The 20,362-nt window shown below is 54.8% G+C and overlaps 2 protein-coding genes across 4 annotated transcripts in view; both read right to left on the minus strand.

The window, feature by feature from the left end:
* Positions 1 to 4,797: 4,797 nt before the first annotated feature.
* The window catches only part of LOC129784560 (uncharacterized), a 28,488-nt gene continuing 12,923 nt past the window's right edge, over positions 4,798 to 20,362 (minus strand). Inside the window, exons 1-5 of one of the 2 annotated variants that reach the window (XM_055805781.1) lie at positions 7,591 to 8,044; positions 7,135 to 7,206; positions 6,620 to 6,682; positions 6,013 to 6,187; positions 4,798 to 5,646 (exon numbers count right to left, since the gene is read on the minus strand). In XM_055805781.1, the coding sequence (XP_055661756.1) occupies positions 4,944 to 5,646; positions 6,013 to 6,187; positions 6,620 to 6,682; positions 7,135 to 7,206; positions 7,591 to 7,705 (1,128 nt within the window). In that variant the 5' untranslated portion in view covers positions 7,706 to 8,044 and the 3' untranslated portion in view covers positions 4,798 to 4,943. Of the gene's footprint in view, positions 5,647 to 6,012; positions 6,188 to 6,619; positions 6,683 to 7,134; positions 7,207 to 7,590; positions 8,045 to 20,362 lie in introns of those variants that run through there. The other variant, XM_055805782.1, reaches the window with a different exon arrangement.
* LOC129784561 (uncharacterized) lies at positions 9,388 to 14,056 on the minus strand. 2 transcript variants are annotated; one of them, XM_055805788.1, is made up of 4 exons: positions 13,949 to 14,056; positions 12,578 to 12,640; positions 11,971 to 12,145; positions 9,388 to 11,604 (listed from the first exon to the last, which is right to left on the minus strand). In XM_055805788.1, the coding sequence occupies exons 1-4, from the start codon at positions 14,013 to 14,015 to the stop codon at positions 10,992 to 10,994; spliced, it is 918 nt and encodes a 305-aa protein (XP_055661763.1). In that variant the 5' UTR covers positions 14,016 to 14,056; the 3' UTR covers positions 9,388 to 10,991. The 2 variants fall into 2 exon arrangements, with proteins under 2 accessions (XP_055661763.1, XP_055661762.1); XM_055805787.1 differs by lacking the exon at positions 13,949 to 14,056 and adding an exon at positions 13,795 to 13,935.

Consider the following 20,362-nt stretch of genomic DNA (forward strand, 5'->3'; position numbering starts at 1 on the left):
CCACGCGCCCGTGCCCGGCTCCTGCCTGCCGACACAGTGGGCATCCACGGCTGCGCCCAGGCGTGGAGCCCAGCCGGTGCTGGTGCCTCGCTTGGTTTGCTGTTGGTACCCCCTGGACACTTGTGTGACAGCCCTGTGTCACACTGTCTTTGGCGGGCAGCGGCTGAGCCGTGAAGGTGTCTGTTGGTACTCACATCCCCGCGCCTTCCGCGGCCGCACTGACCACGCCAGGCCACGCCGCGCAGCGAACCGCGGGCCCGGCGGGCCCGCACCGCCAACCCCACGGCCCCGCCCCGCTGCTGGGCGGTGACACACGGAGGGCCGGGCGGCGGGGCCCGTGCGGAGCCTCTGCGGGGGCGGAGCGCTGCTGCCCGGGGGGGCGGGGCCCTGTGGGGGGTGGGGCGAGGGGGCCCTGCGGAGCTCCTGAGCGGGCGGCACGGCGAGGGGTGGGGACAGCTCTCGCCCGTGGAAGAATCCAGGGTTGTGCTGTAACGGCTGCGGGAAAAGTTTTTGCCGCCATCTTATACGTGGCCACCGAGGATGGTGCAAGGCCAAGCGGGCGTTTGGTGGGGGATCCGAGGTGTCTCGGGAAGGGCCGTGGGTCTGACGTGGGATTTAGAAAGACTCGACCCCAGTGTTCGGTTTTTGCATCAGCTACTGCCGTGATTTTATATCAAGGGCCTCAAAGCGATTCCACACACACACACAAAAAAAAAAATTGGACAGGAAAATACGATTCTCATTATAAAATAAATCAACAAGCTGTGGGTAGGTGCAGAGACATGGCATGTCAGCAGCAGAATGAGGAAAATTAAGGTGAAACTGTGCTGTTACCGAACTGAGCAACAGAACGCCTGCTGATTATGTCAGGTCTGGATTCCCCCAAGGAACATGATCCCTAAATTCAGGCACACCAGAAAAATCAGCTAGTTGCAAGCCAAGAGCCAATATCTAAGTGTACTTTACTAATCCTGCCTGAACACATACAAAAAGCATTTCTTACGCAGTCATACACCTAAATCAATAAACCATAATGAAAAATGGTCCATTAATAGCAGCAGTATCTATCACACCAAGGATAAATGTACAGAAATGTACTGAGAAGCACTCTTTTTCTCTGAGGAGTAATGTCGTCTGTTATCAGAGTTCCAGATAAATGTTGATGTGAGGTCCCTGTGAGGCGAGTCCCGCCCAGCAGCCGCCCGCCACAGGGCCCGGCCCAGCCCCTCGGCCGCAGCACCCTGAGGAAAACCTGCTTCAGGAAGGGTGAAACACCACGGAGACGAGAGTTGTGAGGGAAAAAAATGTGAGGCAGGGCCCTGCGAGCACGGAGGACGGAGGGCAGGGAAGGAGGGAGCTGCAGGCGGGGGATTGCCCTGCAGCCCCTGGAGGGGACGCCTGTGCCCCCGAGGGATCGCAGCCCGCGGCGGGCACTGGCGCTGGAGCCGGGGAGAAGCGCGGGCGGGAAGGAACGGCAGCGAGGAGCTGCCATGAGCTGAGCAGCCCCCCCTTCCCCGGCGCCACCCGGAGGGGGCAGAGGAGGCGGGTGACGCGAGAAAATACAGTGAAAAACCTAAAACCTCTACAGGCAGGAGGTGTATAGATAACAGGAACCATCAAGAGGCAGGCAGGAGCCTCACTGGCTGCGAGAGAAGGTCTGAGGCTCGGGCCGCTCAGCACTTCAGAAGGGACAATCAGTACAGGTGCAGATGGGCTCCACAAGAATGTAAATCAGTAGCCTTCTGGCAAAGGATGTGCTAATCGCTAAAAGAAAAACTACTGAAGTGATAAGACTCAAGGACACTAGGATAAAATAATTGTGGAAGTGGTAGATAACAAATGCCGCCCCCCCCCCCCCCCCGCCCCGAAGAAGAGTGAAACCCCCACTCGGGGAGCATGCCCAGTAAATTTAAAATGAACTGTACCTTTAAATCGAAGTGAGAAAGCAACTAACCAATAATTAGTTAGTAGGTGTAGACTTTGGCCAGAACTAACCAACTTCACTTATAAATATGTATTGTGAGTACAACTAGGTGTGCAAGTTAGGCCCAAGATATGCAAGAGAATGACCAGTGCTGGATTTTGGACGTTCTCTGAGCTCCAGTTTTCTGCCAGCGGTTTTTTCAAGGCAAATGGATAGGAAACCTTACAGCATAGTAGAAGATACAGAGCTAAGCAAATAATGACATTTTTGGTTCACTAGCCACTCTGAAAAAAACTTTTTTGAAGACAGTTTGGGGTTCAAATACATTTTTACAACACTGAAACATTTTAAACAAAGTGAAATATTTTGATTAAAAAAAATCAGACTCAAACAAATAATAAACTTTTCAATTAATATAACTTCACAAGATGTAGTTGAATAGCTGAACCCATACTTTTGGCTGAAAGATACTTTTAAAAGTTCTGCCAAGTTTTAATCTTCTCTTTACAAATTCAAAAAGCAAGGCAACAAGCATAAGTCAGCAGCAAATTTGAGAAGATGACCTAAGTCTCGTAGAATAAAAGCACATACTTATAAAAAGCAAAAAATACAGACAATATGGAACTCAGCCTTCTCTAAACTTCTTGGAATCCTTCAAAATTAGACCCCAAATACACCATAAAAGTGAGAAAATAGATGAATTACAATCCAGCTGGTATAGAGTACCGATGTTATTTCTCAACTGATAGCTCTATTTCCCTAAGACAAAGGAAATGTTTTCTCCTTATGCCATTTTGCTTGTCAAGACAAAGTGTAACTGGAATGGTTTTGGCAATATTATGGGTAGCACTGGGGTCGTGTGTTAAGGGACTTTATTAATTGCCGCATCCTTGAAAGCACAGGCATAATATAATTGTTACAATAAATAACCAACAACGTATTAACTCTCAAATTTTGGCCTGTTTACCATGCTCTTGGTCTTCCAGATCATTTATCTCATGTTGAAAATGGTAAAAAGCACCCCTAGGAGGACAGACTATGTTCCAAAGAGTAATACTTTTTTATAATGGGGCTCCAGTTTGAAACTGAATCAGATAATGGCCTTGTGCTTCCAGGGGACTCTTTCCAGGCTGTTCATGTGATTGGGCTCTTTAAAGGTCCAGTATCCACTAGTGCAGATACATTTGAAGATGGGTCCCAGAGTCTGAATTGCAAGCAAAATCAACTTCCAGAAGACAGAAACCGAACTCTGACTAATGTACCATATGAAAGAAACTGGCCTGTCAGACCAGCCAGTATTGTCCCAGTTTATTAAATCTCTTCAAGTAATCTGTTGCGCATTAATTCTTTGGTAGAATGAGGATATTAGGCAAAAGCCTTTCATCAGCTTCTCAAACTTCCATAGAATAGAAAATGTCTTCTTAGTTCTGATGTTCCATGATGGTGAAACTACTTAAACATGTAGTTTCATACTTAAACATACTTAAACACGAGGAATGTTGAAGCACGATAGCTTTCCATATCAAAAATAGTGAAGAGAGAGACAAAAGTCATGGTAGCAAATTTATGATACGACGCAAATTGAGACTACAGATCCAGTCACCCAAGTGTAGATCAGTGATGTGGTGTATAAGCAATTTGCTGGATGGTCGTGCTGAAAGAGTTGCAATCAAAAGCTCAATGGCCAAGTGGAGACCAGTGCCAAGGGGCATTCCTCAGGCATTGACACTGGGACCAGCGCTGCTTAACATGTCTGCAGGCAAAGGCAGCCCAGAGGGTTTCGCTCTCCTTTGCTCACATTATTTTGTTTGCACGGAATATGGGGGACTGCTGGGGACCCTCTGTTGTAAGCTGCATGGTAGTGTCTGGCTGCCCAAGAGAAAATGAAATGCTCAGAAGCTGGGAGTGACCTGGTTTGGTGGCCAGGAGCTCTGTGGGGGCTGTCTCGCTCTCCTTCCCAGGCTGGCTTAGGGAAACTGGTTTCACAGAGTTTTATGCTCCCAGGGTTATGTCCAGGACCTGGGCTGTTCTGTGGTGGCTGTGCTATGGGCACGTCTGGTCTGGCCTGCAGCCTGCTGGAGACTTTAGGGCCTTAGGGACAACAAATGATCATAAAATCCTGTCACAGAGAAGAGGATATGGACTTCGTCTATCCTCCTGAAAAAAAAAGGTCACTGTAATCTAACAGTGAAGCGTCTATTACCTTTTAGAGAGTGGTCTGGTGCAGGTAGTAGGGAAAGCCTGCCATCAGTGATGGGGACCTGAGCTGAGCAAAAAAGTGCTGAGAAAAGGTACAAGGCTGCCGCTGCCCTCCCATGCCATGCCTACCAATACTTGGTATTACTCAAGTATACTCAGTTTCTGTTTTCCTCTTAGAAGAAGAAACCATGGGTTCCTGCTGGAAGAAATATATAGGAAGAGCCACTGGTTGGCTGCAGAGTTTCACAGTGTAGTGAAAGTCGCCTTGCTACTGTAGCTCACTCTGAGACACCTTCATGTACCTCCTCAGCTCGTTGTAGCCCACGTGGCTGTCATGCTTTTCTAAACCTCAGCAGCAGCAAGTAAAGCTAGGGCCTTGTAGCAGACCCTGCTGTGGTAATAGCACATAGGGTTTTCATATAAAAGAGGGCACACTGAGACTAGACATGAGGACAGCAGTTTATTTTTTTATGCCGAGGGTGGTAAAACACATTGGGGCTTTCCCCACGTGCCCGTGCCCAGCTCCTGCCTGCCGACACAGTGGGCATCCACGGCTGCGCCCAGGCGTGGAGCCCAGCCGGTGCTGGTGCCTAGCTTGGTTTGCTGTTGGTACCCCCTGGACACTTGTGTGACAGCCCTGTGTCACACTGTCTTTGGCGGGCAGTGGCTGAGCCCCGAAGCCGTCGGTTGGGGCTCTACTCAGTGCGCCCCAGCTCCTACCCTGGTGTGGCTGCCTTCAGCCCCTGCTGTACGGCTGGAGCAGCGGTCTCGGAGGGCTTGGGGGCCTGTGTGGTTGGTGCTGGGGCCGTTGGACACTGTCCTAGTCTTGCTGCTGCAGGGTGGACGGTAATCTGCTCGGGGGGTGTGAGGGCGACTGCGGTTGGTCCTGGGGCTGGAGGCTGCTGGACTGTCTCCTGCGCTCCAGGGCAACTGGGTGAGGGCTTGGTGGGCGTGGGGGCCGTTGCTTTTTGGTCGGGTGCTGGAGAGTCCTGGGCTGTTTCCTCTGCTGCCTGGGGGCCAGAAATGGGCTTGGGAGGCGCAGGGGGAAGTGCTCGTCCGTCATGGGCTGAACAGCGCTGCTCTGTCTGCTCTGCTGCAGGCTGGCCGGGGATGGGCTCAGATGGCATGGGGGCCGTGGGGAGGCCTGGTTCTCTGCTCTTCCAGGTGGGAGAGGCTCCTGTTGTGTCCAGCTGTCCGGGCGTGAGGGGCAGCTGCTCTGGCTGTCCGGGCACGAGGGGCAGCTGCTCTGGCTGTCTGGGCGTGAGGGGTAGCTGCTCTGGCTGTCCAGGTACGAGGGCCAGCTGATCGGGCTGTCGGGGCACGAGGGGCAGCTGCACTGGCTGTCTGAGCACCATGGGCAGCTGCACTGGCTGTCCGGGCGCGAGGGGCAGCTGCACTGGCTGTCCGGGCGCGAGGGGCAGCTGCACTGGCTGCCCGGGCGCGAGGGGCAGCTGCACTGGCTGTCCGGGCGTGAGGGGCAGCTGCCGTTTTCCAGCTGGTCAGCTGAAGCTCCAGCGACGGGCCTGTGGAGAGAGGAGGCCGCTGAGGCGCTCAGCTGCAGAGGGGGCGCACGGACTGTCCCCCACAGCACGGCCCAGAGCTGGCAAGGCTCCCCAGCACGGGCAGAGCCGCTGGCACGCCTTGGCCGACGTGGACACCCGCACCTCATGGCAGCCCCGAGCAGGGGGACTCCTCAGGGCAGGTTCGGTGGCCACCAGCCAGCGCTACTGGGCACCTCCCTGGCTGGGGCAATCTCTTGCCCCGCTCTTTCTCGTCCTGCCCTTGCTTTTGGGCAGCCACCAGGCTGCCACTCCGCGGCAGCCTGACTAGAAATGCTTCGTGGCTCTGAGCAGCCATCAGAGGAAGAGGAGGGAGGGAAATGTACTCACGCTTTCTTCTTCCTTCGCCACCAGACCACGACATAGCCCAACACAATTGTAACTTGCAGAAAAACAACAGCCGCTACTGCACCTATAGTGTACAACTTTCCAGGATCTCTGGGACCGGAAACAGCTGGGGGGCTCAGGGGATTGTAAAGCTCTGTGGTTCTCTCGATGACATTATCTGCAGGAGCAATCAGGAACGTTAGCCCGTCCTGCGCACCACTGGTAAGCGTGCAGCACGATTGATCCGGCCAGGACATTCTCTCTTTCCCCCCCGTACTGGTGCCTGGAGGCACGTTCCCACCCTTTGGGGCAGGGTGTCCCACCCAACCAAACCCAGAAGGCCAGAAGGGGAGCACAGGGGGGGCGCAGCTGCTTGAGCCTTTGAGTGACACGGACAGAAACCGTCCCTGCAGCAGGCAGTGCCACCCCAGCTCTCCCTCCCCGTGAGACAGTTCCCACACCCCAGGGGACAGACTCAGGCCTCCTCAAGTGGCACTGAAGCCTTGCCCTCCCCCTAGTGCCTTTTCTCCAGCACAGGCACCGCCTGCAGCACCTCCCAGGTTTCAGGATGTGTCTCCCACTTGGGGACCCCAGCAAGACTGCTCCGTACCTGAGCCCGGTTCATAAGCCCGATTTATCTTGCTCTGGTGGTCTTCTCCAGGCTTTGACGGCACTGCCAAAAAGCAGAGGGGGAAGGTTAAGCCTCAGCGAGTCTCAGGCACAGAGGACACAGGAGGACGGGGAGGTTCCCCCTAAGCCTCTGCCTAGTCTGGGAGTCAGGGCATCGCTGTGGACCTCGGCTCAGGGAGGGATCCCGCTCTGTGCTGCTCCTGTGCCTCTCGGCAGTCACAGCAAGCTCGGGGATGCAGCTAGAGCGGGAGGGACATTTGGCACATTTCCCATATCTGCGGAACATGGTCCCGATGCCTCGAACCCAAAACACTTTCAGCTTTGGCTGCTGCTGTGACTTGCCAGAGTGGGCACTGGGGGAAGAGCCTGCGCCTGGTTCCTACTCCAAGCAACAGCCACGCCTGACCTGCTGGGGGACCAGGAAATTGCAGGCCATAAGCTCTTGCCACATTGGCACTGTTTCTTCTTTCAAGGCAAGAGACATTAAGAGCTTACTTCCAGGATGCCCCAAGTCCTCAAAACCATGTTCCTGCCAGGCAGCTGGATAATTGTGGAGAGTCATCTCACCTAGAAGCAAGCACAGAGGGGAAATGTTGCCATTGCCTGTTGGGATCCGCTTGTGCCTTAGTGAACCACAGGCACTGGAAGGGGCTCAGGTAGCAGCGTGGGAGCCAGACCCCGGGGAGATTGCCAGCGCTGCAGAGGGGCCTGGTGACCTCTTGGCCGGCACCTGGCAGCTCTCCAACACGCTCTTCAAGCCAGGCCATGAACAAGACCCCTTGTGGAGCACATGGGCCAACATAGGGCCCCTGGGGGCATTCTTACCCGCACAGCTCTCACACACACAGGGGAAGCCCTCACCAAAGCGCTCGAGGGAAAAGCCACATCCACGCTTCTCGGGGAGAGGAGCCCGCTGGCCCGTGAAAGGTCGCAAATGTGCCGAGTGCTTACCTGCTTCCTGCTCTTGCCAAGGTGCAGCCCAGGCAGCCCTGGCACGTAGGGCCTCCAGGAGGAGGAGGAGGAGGAGGCAGTGCTGAATGAGGGCCATGGCTCCCTTCAGCCACATGATCCTGTGCTGCTGTCACCGCTGCTGCTGCATGTGGTGCAGTTGCGGCTGGGGGCTGAGGCGTGGGTACTTATAGCTGGTGCATCGCCGTGGAGCTCCGTGACCTCACAGCCCCACTGTCACCTCGCAGCCCCACTGTGACCTCAGGGCCGGCCCAGGCCGCATAGCAACGGTGCTCAGGGGGAGAGCCGCTGGAGCACAGCCGGGGCAGCTGCCCTCCCAGGCTGGGGAGCACGCCCCGTCGGGCAGCTCCGTCCAAGGGCTGTCACACAGGTCGATTGCACCCTCAGCAAGTTTGCAGATGACACCAAGCTGAGTGGTGCAGCTATGCACCTGAGCAATGGGCTGCTGTCCAGAGGGACCTGGACAGGCTGGAGATGCGGCCCATGTGAACCTCATGAGGTTCAAGAAGGCCAGGTGCAAGGTCCTGCACCAGGGTCAGGGCAATGCCCAGTATCAATACAGGCTGGGGGAGGCAGGGACTGAGAGCCGCCCTGCCAGGAAGGGCTTGGGGGTACCGGTGGATGAACAGCTGGGCATGAACCAGCAATGTGCGCTCGCAGGCCAGAAAGCCAACCGTGGCCTGGGCTGCATCAAAAGAAGCCACCAAAAAGATCGAAGGGATGGAACTCCTCTGCTCTGAAAAAAGGCTGAGAGAGGTGGGGTTGTTCAGCCTGGCGAAGAGAAGGCTCTGGGGAGACCTGATTCTGGTCTTCCAATACTTAATGTGCGCTTATCAGAGGGACGGGGACAGAGATCTGAGCAGGGCCAGCAGCCCTAGGGAGAAGGGGCAATGGTTTGAGGCTAGAAGAGGGAAAATTGAGGCTAGACACAAGGACAGCAGGTGTTTTTTTATGGTGAGGGTGGCAAAACACTGTAACAGGTTGCCCAGAGAGGTGGTGGATGCCCCATCCCTGGAAACATTCAGGCTCAGCTGAGCAAAGTGATCCCGTTAAAGATGGCCCTGCTCATTGCAGGGGGATTGGACTCAGTGACCTGTAAAGGTCCCTTCCAACCCCAGAGATTCCATGATCCCGTATTTCACTCTGCCTTAGCCGTGAGACTCAGCAGCCAGAGGTTTTAGATGCACGTCTGGGGATGTTGTAGCCTGCACAGTAGGAAGGGATGGATCTGAGCCGCGCTGCAGCGACGCTGGCTTTCACACCGTTCCTCATGATGTGGGAGACTATATTGTGAGCTGACTGTCTCAAAGCTTGTTGACGTTCCTGCTGAGCTTGGTGACAGGCTACCTGGCAATTTAACCGAACTCGGCAGTTGCAAACGACACAAGAAGCAACAGCCACCCGAAACCAGACATCAGCTGGGGTCAAGGAACAGCCACGTTGTTCTGGGGGACATGTCCAGACGCGAACGACCACCTCAACCTGCCAAGACATGCGCAGTCCATGGCAAAGGACCACGCAGCCGTGATGTGTGCCCCTCAAAACCAGCGTACCGAGACAGGGAGCACGTGTGGAAGTGCCGTTCGTGCCATTGCCTGGGGAAAGAGGCTCCCCAAATACCCTATAAAAGACTGTGCAATCAAACAGTAATGGGCACCATCAAGAGACCATGCCGTGGTTTAACACTGGTTGGAAACAAGTGCCACACCGCCGCTTGCTCACTCCCCCTCACCAAGAGGGATGGGGAGAAGAATCAGAAAGGAATGTAAAACTCAGGGGTTGAGATAAGAACAATTTAATAGGTAAAGCAAAAGCTCTGCACGCAAACAAAACAAAGCAAGGAATTCATTCACTACTTCCCATGGGCAGGCAGGTGTTTGACCATTCCCAGGAAATCAGGGCTCCATCACGCATAACAGTTACTTGGGAAGACAAAACCATAATGCCAAATGTCCCCTCCTTCCTTCTTCTTTCCCCAGTTTATATACTCAGCATGATGTCGTATGGTATGGAATACCTCTTTGGCCAGCTTGGGTCAGTTGTCCTGGCTGTGTCCCCTCAGCCCTCTCACTGGCAGGGCCCAAGAAACCAAAAAGTCCTTGACTTAGTATAAACATCACGCAGCAACAACTAAAAACATTAGTGTGCTATCAACATTGTTCTCACATCAGAGCCAAACCACCGCGGTGTACTAACTACTAAGAAGAAAATTAAGTCTATCCCAGCTGAAACCATCACCGACGGACAGGGAAACTACAGACCAACAGGACGCTGCTGGATCCATGGTGGTGACTATCTCTTGCGACTCTGTCCCGACTGCTTGCTAGGTTTCCTCCTCTTCTAGCCTTCCTTCCCTTTACTATCGCTATTTGCTTGTCAACACTTTGATCCTATAAACTTCCTTGATTGGCAGCATTTGACCTCATTTGCTTCTTTATCTCGCTCTGGGCATAACATCAAAACTCCCCGGCTCGGGCTGTCCTGGACTGGAAGACACAGTAACTGCATCACAGCGACCTCTGCGCTAATGTTGATGCTTCCAGCTCTGCAGCTGGTGGAGCAGGAGCAATGGCAGGACAATGTTCAAAACACTGTGGTCAGGCGGTCCATGTAAACGGCAGTCCCCGCCTGGTGAAAGGAGACCTCTCCCTATCTGTCCCCGACACGGGGAGCCAACACCACCTATCCTTCCCAGCTACTGTCACCACTCCTGGCAGGGCTTCTTCGTTGACACAAGGGACTCTACCACTCGGACCGGGAGCAGCCGCAGGGCGCTGTTCAGCGGCGGTGCTCAGGGCTCTGTCATCTACCGCTAGTCACCACTTGCCATGAGGCTTCTCTGCAGGCGACGCAGGAGAACTGTATTGAGAAGGAGACCTGACCACGCTTCCCGCTCTCCCAGCTCTTTAATCACTTCAGGAGCAGCCCGGATGGCATCAGAGGGTGCCTTGCGTTGTAGGAGAAAGGGGCAGGACCTGCCCCTCAGGCTAATGACCTGTTTGCAGCAGGCTGGCAGTCAGGGATGAGCTGTGGAGCAGAGCGCGTAGTGCCGCCATTGGGGCTTTCCCCACGCGCCCGTGCCCAGCTCCTGCCTGCCGACACAGTGGGCATCCACGGCTGCGCCCAGGCGTGGAGCCCAGCCGGTGCTGGTGCCTCGCTTGGTTTGCTGTTGGTACCCCCTGGACACTTGTGTGACAGCCCTGTGTCACACTGTCTTTGGCGGGCAGCGGCTGAGCCCCGAAGCTGTCGGTTGGGGCTCTACTCAGTGCACCCCAGCTCCTACCCTGGTGTGGCTGCCTTCAGCCCCTGCTGTGCGGCTGGAGCAGCGGTCTCGGAGGGCTTGGGGGCCTGTGTGGTTGGTGCTGGGGCCGTTGGACACTGTCCTAGTCTTGCTGCTGCAGGGTGGACGGTAATCTGCTCGGGGGGTGTGAGGGCGACTGCGGTTGGTCCTGGGGCTGGAGGCTGCTGGACTGTCTCCTGCGCTCCAGGACAGCTGGGTGAGCGCTTGGTGGGCGTCGGGGCCGTTGCTTTTTGGTCGGGTGCTGGAGAGTCCTGGGCTGTTTCCTCTGCTGCCTGGGGGCCAGAAATGGGCTTGGGAGGCGCAGGGGGAAGTGCTCGTCCGTCATGGGCTGAACAGCGCTGCTCTGTCTGCTCTGCTGCAGGCTGGCCGGGGATGGGCTCAGATGGCATGGGGGCCGTGGGGGGGCCTGGTTCTCTGCTCTTCCAGATGGGAGAGGCTCCTGTTGTGTCCAGCTGTCCGGGCAGGAGGAGGAGCTACTCTGGCTGTCCGGGCGCGAGGGGCAGCTGCACTGGCTGCCCGGGCGTGAGGGGCAGCTGCACTGGCTGTCCGGGCGTGAGGGGCAGCTGCACTGGCTGTCCGGGTGCGAAGGGCAGCTGCACTGGCTGTCCGGGCGTGAGGGGCAGCTGCACTGGCTGTCTGGGCGTGAGGGGCAGCTGCCGTTTTCCAGCTGGTCAGCTGAAGCTCCAGCGACGGGCCTGTGGAGAGAGGAGGCCGCTGAGGCGCTCAGCTGCAGAGGGGGCGCACGGACTGTCCCCCACAGCACGGCCCAGAGCTGGCAAGGCTCCCCAGCACGGGCAGAGCCGCTGGCACGCCTTGGCCGACGTGGACACCCGCACCTCATGGCAGCCCCGAGCAGGGGGACTCCTCAGGGCAGGTTCGGTGGCCACCAGCCAGCGCTACTGGGCGCCTCCCTGGCTGGGGCAATCTCTTGCCCCGCTCTTTCTCGTCCTGCCCTTGCTTTTGGGCAGCCACCAGGCTGCCACTCCGCGGCAGCCTGACTAGAAATGCTTCGTGGCTCTGAGCAGCCATCAGAGGAAGAGGAGGGAGGGAAATGTACTCACGCTTTCTTCTTCCTTCGCCACCAGACCACGACACAGCCCAACACAATTGCAACTTGCAGAGAAAGAACAGCCGCTACTGCACCTATAGTGTACAACTTTCCAGGATCTCTGGGACTGGAAACAGTTGGGGGGCTCGGGGGATTGTAAAGCTCTGTGGTTCTCTCGGTGACATCATCTGCAGGAGCAATCAGGAACGTTAGCCCGTCCTGCGCACCACTGGTAAGCGTGCAGCACGATTGATCCGGCCAGGACATTCTCTCTTTCCCCCCGGTACTGGTGCCTGGAGGCACGTTCCCACCCTTTGGGGCAGGGTGTCCCACCCAACCAAACCCAGAAGGCCAGAAGGGGAGCACAGGGGGGGCGCAGCTGCTTGAGCCTTTGAGTGACACGGACAGAAACCGTCCCTGCAGCAGGCAGTGCCACCCCAGCTCTCCCTCCCCGTGAGACAGTTCCCACACCCCAGGGGACAGACTCAGGCCTCCTCAAGTGGCACTGAAGCCTTGCCCTCCCCCTAGTGCCTTTTCTCCAGCACAGGCACCGCCTGCAGCACCTCCCAGGTTTCAGGATGTGTCTCCCACTTGGGGACCCCAGCAAGACTGCTCCGTACCTGAGCCCGGTTCATAAGCCCGATTTATCTTGCTCTGGTGGTCTTCTCCAGGCTTTGACGGCACTGCCAAAAAGCAGAGGGGGAAGGTTAAGCCTCAGCGAGTCTCAAGCACAGAGGACACAGGAGGACGGGGAGGTTCCCCCTAAGCCTCTGCCTAGTCTGGGAGTCAGGGCATCGCTGTGGACCTCGGCTCAGGGAGGGATCCCGCTCTGTGCTGCTCCTGTGCCTCTCGGCAGTCACAGCAAGCTCGGGGATGCAGCTAGAGCGGGAGGGACATTTGGCACATTTCCCATATCTGCGGAACATGGTCCCGATGCCTCGAACCCAAAACACTTTCAGCTTTGGCTGCTGCTGGGACTTGCCAGAGTGGGCACTGGGGGAAGAGCCTGCGCCTGGTTCCGACTCCACGCAACAGCCACGCCTGACCTGCTGGGGGACCAGGAAATTGCAGGCCATCTTTTCGTTTGCGTTGCACTTTTGGCGACGTGTAAAGCAATGCAAAATGCCTTCCTTCAAAGAGGACGGGAAGAAGCTGCAGCCAGTCCGGCCAGGGAAACAGCCCTTTCGAGAAGGGCTCCTCCGCCCTTCCCTGTAAGCACCAGCAACGGTCACGGTTGCCCCATCCCAGCTATCGGTCGGCAGACGGGAGATGCAGCACAGCCCAAGAAGCCTGCCGAACCAGCATCCCCACCGACCTCCAGCATCAGGAAAGGGCAGCCGGCGTCGCCTGGCACCTCGCTCCTGCCTGGAACTGGGCCAGTGGGCAAGCAGTGCTGCCCGTGAGCTGAACACAAGTTCAGCGCTCGCCAGGCCCTCAAATCTGCCTGCCAGCAGACGCCTGCACAAACCAGCTCCGAGCCGTAACGGCAAAACTGGGGCAGCAGCCGCCCCTGGCCCTCCGCTTGAAGCACAATTGGCAGCAGAGGCTCTGCACCATCTCTGTGGCTCAGCTGCCAAATTTCACAGCGAAGGCAGAGTGAAATGTGCCCACTGTGTCCTCTCTCCTGTTCCGCCAACATTTGCCTTAAGAACTCAGATGACTCGCAGGGGCCAGCAGACAGCTTTGCAAGGCAAAGCTCCACAGGGCGCATCTCTGAGCCCGGCCCGTTCCCTCTCTGCTCTCCTCCATGTCTGCGCATGGGCCACGGACGGAGCAACTTGCTCTTCAGGCGGAAAGAAGCCTAGAGGGTAGATGCAGCTTCCTCCCACTGATTTACCCGTGGGATGGCTCTCAGGCTCGAGGTCAGGAACAGGCCACGAATTCGGGATGGTGTAACCCTTGGGAGGCTCTGCAAGAGAATTGCACATGAGTAAGCTCTTGCCACATTGACACTGTTTCTTCTTTCAAGGCAAGAGACATTAAGAGCTTACTTCCAGGATGCCCCAAGTCCTCAAAACCATGTTCCCGCCAGGCAGCTGGATAATTGTGGAGAGTCATCTCACCTAGAAGCAAGCACAGAGGGGAAATGTTGCCATTGCCTGTTGGGATCCGCTTGTGCCTTAGTGAACCGCAGGCACTGGAAGGGGCTCAGGTAGCAGCGTGGGAGCCAGACCCCGGGGAGATTGCCAGCGCTGCAGAGGGGCCTGGTGACCTCTTGGCCGGCACCTGGCAGCTCTCCAACACGCTCTTCAAGCCAGGCCATGAACAAGACCCCTCAGGGAGCGTGTGGGCCAACATAGGGCCCCTGGGGGCATTCTTACCCGCACAGCTCTCACACACACAGGGGAAGCCCTCACCAAAGCGCTCGAGGGAAAAGCCACATCCACGCTTCTCGGGGAGAGGAGCCCGCTGGCCCGTGAAAGGTCGCAAATGTGCCGAGTGCTTACCTGCTTCCTGCTCTTGCCAAGGTGCAGCCCAGGCAGCCCTGGCACGTAGGGCCTCCAGGAGGAGGAGGAGGAGGAGGCAGTGCTGAATGAGGGCCATGGCTCCCTTCAGCCACATGATCCTGTGCTGCTGTCACCGCTGCTGCTGCATGTGGTGCAGTTGCGGCTGGGGGCTGAGGCGTGGGTACTTATAGCTGGTGCATCGCCGTGGAGCTCCGTGACCTCACAGCCCCACTGTCACCTCGCAGCCCCACTGTGACCTCAGGGCCGGCCCAGGCTGCATGGCAATGGTGCTCAGGGGGAGAGCCGCTGGAGCACAGCCGGGGCAGCTGCCCTCCCAGGCTGGGGAGCACGCCCCGTCGGGCAGCTCCGTCCAAGGGCTGTCACACAGGTCGATTGCACCCTCAGCAAGTTTGCAGATGACACCAAGCTGAGTGGTGCAGCTGATGCGCCTGAGCAATGGGCTGCTGTCCAGAGGGACCTGGACAGGCTGGAGAAGCGGCCCATGTGAACCTCATGAGGCTCAAGAAGGCCAGGTGCAAGGTCCTGCACCAGGGTCAGGGCAACGCCCGGTACCACTGAGAGCCGCCCTGCCAGGAAGGGCTTGGGGGTACCGGTGGATGAACAGCTGGGCATGAACCAGCAATGTGCGCTCGCAGGCCAGAAAGCCAACCGTGTCCTGGGCTGCATCAAAAGAAGCCACCAAAAAGATCGAAGGGATGGAACTCCTCTGCTCTGAAAAAAGGCTGAGAGAGGTGGGGTTGTTCAGCCTGGCGAAGAGAAGGCTCTGGGGAGATCTGATTCTGGTCTTCCAGTACTTAATGGGCGCTTATCAGAGAGACGGGGACAGAGATCTGAGCAGGGCCAGCAGCCCTAGGGAGAAGGGGCAATGGTTTGAGGCTAGAAGAGGGAAAATTGAGACTAGACACAAGGACAGCAGGTGTTTTTTTATGGTGAGGGTGGCGAAACACTGTAATAGGTTGCCCAGAGAGGTGATGGATGCCCCATCCTGTGGATAACTGGCTAGCTGGAAAAGTTCACACAGACGTAGTCCAGCTGGCTGGACAAAAATGCACATTGCTCTCAGCTTAGCTGAAGTAAAGCAAAAATACGCTGTCCTTGGCTGTTCTTGTTACACAGTAACAGGAAGATTGCGGTGGGAAAAGAATGTTGCAGGTGGGAACAGAAAACTACAGAAGCGAAACTAGGGGTGGGCTTGGTATTTAGACAACTAACCAATAATGAGCTTAACTTTTGTAATATGTATGAACTAATTATAACAAGGCATAAAAGGTGACTGTAAGGCACAATAAATGAAGTCTGCTGATCACTCATATTGAGTGACTGTGTCTTCCCTCTGTCGTGAGAAATGGCGCCCGAACAGGGACCCTAGAGAGGGCTGAACCTGCAAGCCACGGTTCGACGGAGATTCGGGTACCGGTCCTGAAAGCAGCGCAGGAGGCGGAAGGGCACAGTTCCCGCGCCCGGGAGCACCTACAGAGGGTCCCGACGGCCACGCGTCGCCGAAGTCTCGCAAAGGCTGCAACAGCGCTGACCACGGCATGGAGAGACAAGCAACGTATGATTTGCTCAAATACTTTTTAGAAAAGCGGAGCATTCGGGGCATAGATTGTAAAAAGGAATTACCAGGGTTATTAGCGTATGGGGTAGCGAAGGGTCATTTTGGGAATCCGGATATGGTTTTCGAGCATGCAGAGTGGCGTAATTATGGGGACACGCTGTTTGCCGAAGTAATAGCCAACAATGAAACAGCCAAAAAACTGATGAAACCGTGGCAAGCTGTCACTAATGCCCTTTTGTAACATCGAGCCGAACAGAGAGCGGCTGTTGCTGCCTCTGAGCGACTGGGAGTTGCAAGTGGGACTGCAATAGCCACACGGCAGGGGGAATCGGCTTCCCCCCCCCGATTGCCCGTTGCCTCCCTCGGTGCGTACGCTGACGGTTCAGCAGGGGGCTGTGGGAAGGTGGGACCAGTCGCCCTTCCCATCACCGCCCTCTTCGAATCCCTCAGCCCCTCCGTCGGGGAATGATGACATAAGCAGGGACATAGACCATAAAAACCCGGTAGAGAGTAGGGAATGTACGAATCCTTTTGCAGAATGTCTTCAGGTTGCCCAAAATAGGCAAAAGGTCTGGAAGCAGATAGCAGAAAGCGCTATGCTTGAGGGTGAACGTGATTTTGCTGCAGGAATCGTGCATGAGGCTTTCCCAGTCACATATTCACAGCCAGATGTGCAGGGGAATATCATGGTTTCTATCACTAACTTAGATTGGAAATTATTAACTCAGCTACGGGCTACGGTGAGTGAGTCAGGTTTGAAAGGGGAACCCACCAGGCAAATGTTAGATTATATTTGGGGAACTAATATCTTACTCCCGAGTGACATACGCAGTATAATGAAGTTAATCTTGAGCCAACATCAGCAGCTTCTGTTTAACGCTCATTGGCAGGCTGCTTGTCAGGAATCGGTAGCAGTGGTTAGACAGCCAGGGGACCCACTGCATGGGGTTACTTTACAGGAGCTGATGGGTTTAGGACCCTATTTTAGAACCGAAGCGCAGGCACTGATGGGACCGGATAAGGCAAAGGAAGCGATGAGGCTAGCTAGACTAGCGCTTGACCGTATAAAGGAGCCCGGGGGAATCCCTTCCTATATGGGAATCAAGCAGGGAAGAGAGGAGCCATTTGGGTTATTTATCGATCGGGTAGCAAATGCCATGCAGGCGGCTGGGGTGCAAGACTATCTCAAAGGCTCCATTTTAAAGCAGTGTGCCATACAGAATTGTAACCCAGCCACACGTAACATCCTAGCTACACTACCAGGGACATGGACCATAGAAGAAGCTTTGGAAAGAATGGCACAAGTGCCAGTCGGGCCCCAGGCTATGTTAGTCGAGGCAATAAAAGAACTAGGGAGTGCTTTAAAAGAGCAGGCGCAGGCTACCCAAAGTCAGGTCTTGGCAGCCCTTGCTCCTTTGCAAGCCTTTGCTGGGCGATCAAATGCCCGCAGCCCATCTCATCTACAGTGCTTCCATTGTGGTGTCACCGGACACGTGAGATGGGACTGCAATGTCAACTCCGTATGGTGTCGAAACTGCCGCTCGGACACTCACAACGAAGCTGCTTGTCGTCGATCGGGAAACGGGCGACCCAGCGGGAAGAGCCGCCCCGTGCTGACACAAAAAGCGGCTGCTTGCCCAGCAGCACAAAATCCTTTCCTCTCCGACCCGCAACCAGCGGAAGCCTCGGCTTGGATCTGGCAACAACAGTAGACTGTACCCTCTTGGACTCAAAGCCTACAAAACTTGCTACTGGCATACAAGGCCCAGTTTGTATAGGCGGACAAGCTGTTGGAGCATTACTCATAGGGCGTTCATCAGCCACCATGTTGGGACTCAATGTTTTGGTGGGACTGATTGATAAGGACTTTCACGGAGAAATTCATATTATGGCTCGGATGCTGTTTCCCCCACTCTTTATACCTAAAGGGACCAAGATAGCCCAGCTGATTCCACTACCGCATCTTGCAGGCACCCTCCAACCATTGCAAGAACAACCTCGAGGACAAGGTAACTTTGGGTCTGCGGGACAAACGGCTTTATTGACTATTGGCTTGCGTCAACGACCACGGCGATTGGTCACAGTGCAGTATGGAGACCAGACGCTCTCGATTACTGCGCTGTTGGATACTGGCGCTGATGTCTCTATAATCAGTGCACACAAATGGCCGGTGCATTGGCCAACCTGTACGACCAATGCCACAGTTGCAGGAGTAGGAGGATTGACCCTCGCTCGCAAATCCCCCCTTCTACGATGGACTATAGCTGACAAAGTTATAAATTGTTGTGTCTCGATTATTCCACTGCCTGAGGGAATGCTTTGGTAGGCCGTGATATCTTGGCCCAAATGGGGATGGTCCTCACTTCAGACCTCCCTTTCTAGGAGCGGCCATCGCTTGGACTTTCCCGATCCCACTCCGATGGAAGACAGAGGAACCAGTGTGGATAGAGCAGTGGCCGTTAAAAAGGGAAAGTCTAGAACAGGCGCATGAACTGGTTAAAGAGCAGTATCAACAAGGTCATTTGCGTCTGTCAACGAGCCCGAGAAGCCCATTCGATCTTCCATCAAAACGCAAAGGGGCTGGCACGAGCCTACAAACTCTCTATGGAAGAGGCTCGGGCCATTGTGAAGGCTTGCCCTATATGTAGTCACCATAACTCAGGCTTAGGGCTCGGTTGCGGGGTCAACCTGCGAGGACTAAAGTCTAATGATGTTTGGCAGATGGATGTTACTCATGTTCCTGCATTTGGTCGATTGAAATATGTGCATGTTACTATAGACACCTATAGCCATATGTTATGGGCCACACCACAGCCCGGGGAAGAGGTCCGGGATGTGCGCCAGCATTTAACTAGTTGCTTTGCTGTTTTAGGGGTGCCTATTACTATTAAAACTGATAACGGTCCTGCATATGGTAGCGGATTACTTAAACGCTTTATGCAAATGTGGAATATTAAACATGTTACTGCAATCCCTCATTCTCCAACTGGACAAGCAATCGTAGAGCGGGCTAATGGGATGCTAAAACATTATATAGAAAAGTTCAAAGAGATTCAGGATGTAAGAGAAAGGGTAGAGAAGGCTCTTTTTGTGCTTAATCATTTGTGTGTATTTGGGGACAGTAATGAGCCGCCTATAATAAGGCACCACGCTGGCTCAGAACCCCCCAGGCCACCACACGTGAAAGTACTGTATAAGGATGCAAAAACAGGACAATGGGTAGGTCCTGTGGAGGTGATTTATGTGGGGCGTGGTTATGTCTGTATTTCTACCAATTCAGGCACTATTTGGGTTCCCAGCCGTTGGGTAAAACCTGCTGTAGAGCACGCTGGAGGAGCTCGACGCGAGAACGCTGCTTCACCTGCACCTTGCGATAGACCCTGTTCTGGAACCTATTCGACATCTGTTCTGATCCCACATACAGGGGACCACACGTGAAAAACTTGAACTTTTGACAGCAAAGATACAATCTCATTGCAAACGGGATTATTATTTTTGATCATTATTGTAATAGTTTTAATAGTGTTTAGCTGTGTATTTTCCTGTGTTAAAACGCTGTTATTGAAAATAGTCAACCAAGCCTATGTCGCCCAAAATAAAAACGGGGGAATTGTGGATAACTGGCTAGCTGAAAAAGTTCACATAGACATAGTCCAGCTGGCTTGGACAAAAATGCACATCGCTCTCAGCTTAGCTGAAGTAAAGCAAAAATACACTATCCCTGGCTATTCATGTTACACAATAACAGGAAGACTGCGGCGGGAAAAGCATGTTGCAGGTGGGAACAGAAAACTACAGAAGAGAAACTAGGGGCGGGCTTTGTATTTAGGCAACTAAACAATAATGAGCTTAACTTTTGTAATATGTATGAGCTAATTATAACAAGGCATAAAAGGTGACTGTAAGGCACAATAAATGAAGTCTGCTGCTCACTCATATTGAGTGACTGTGTCTTCCCTCCGTCGCGACACCATCCCTGGAAACATTCAGGCTCAGCTGAGCAAAGTGATCCCGTTAAAGATGGCCCTGCTCATTGCAGGGGGATTGGACTCAGTGACCTGTAAAGGTCCCTTCCAACCCCAGAGATTCCATGATCCCGTCTTTCACTCTGCCTTAGCCGTGAGACTCAGCAGCCAGAGGTTTTAGATGCACGTCTGGGGATGTTGTAGCCTGCACAGTAGGAAGGGATGGATCTGAGCCGCGCTGCAGCGACGCTGGCTTTCACACCGTTCCTCATGATGTGGGAGACTATATTGTGAGCTGACTGTCTCAAAGCTTGTTGACGTTCCTGCTGAGCTTGGTGAAAGGCTACCTGGCAATTTAACCGAACTTGGCAGTTGCAAACGACACAAGAAGCAACAGCCACCCGAAACCAGACA

Source organism: Falco peregrinus, chromosome 5 (genome assembly GCF_023634155.1).
Source record: "Falco peregrinus isolate bFalPer1 chromosome 5, bFalPer1.pri, whole genome shotgun sequence".
Classification (NCBI taxonomy): Eukaryota; Metazoa; Chordata; class Aves; order Falconiformes; family Falconidae; genus Falco; species Falco peregrinus.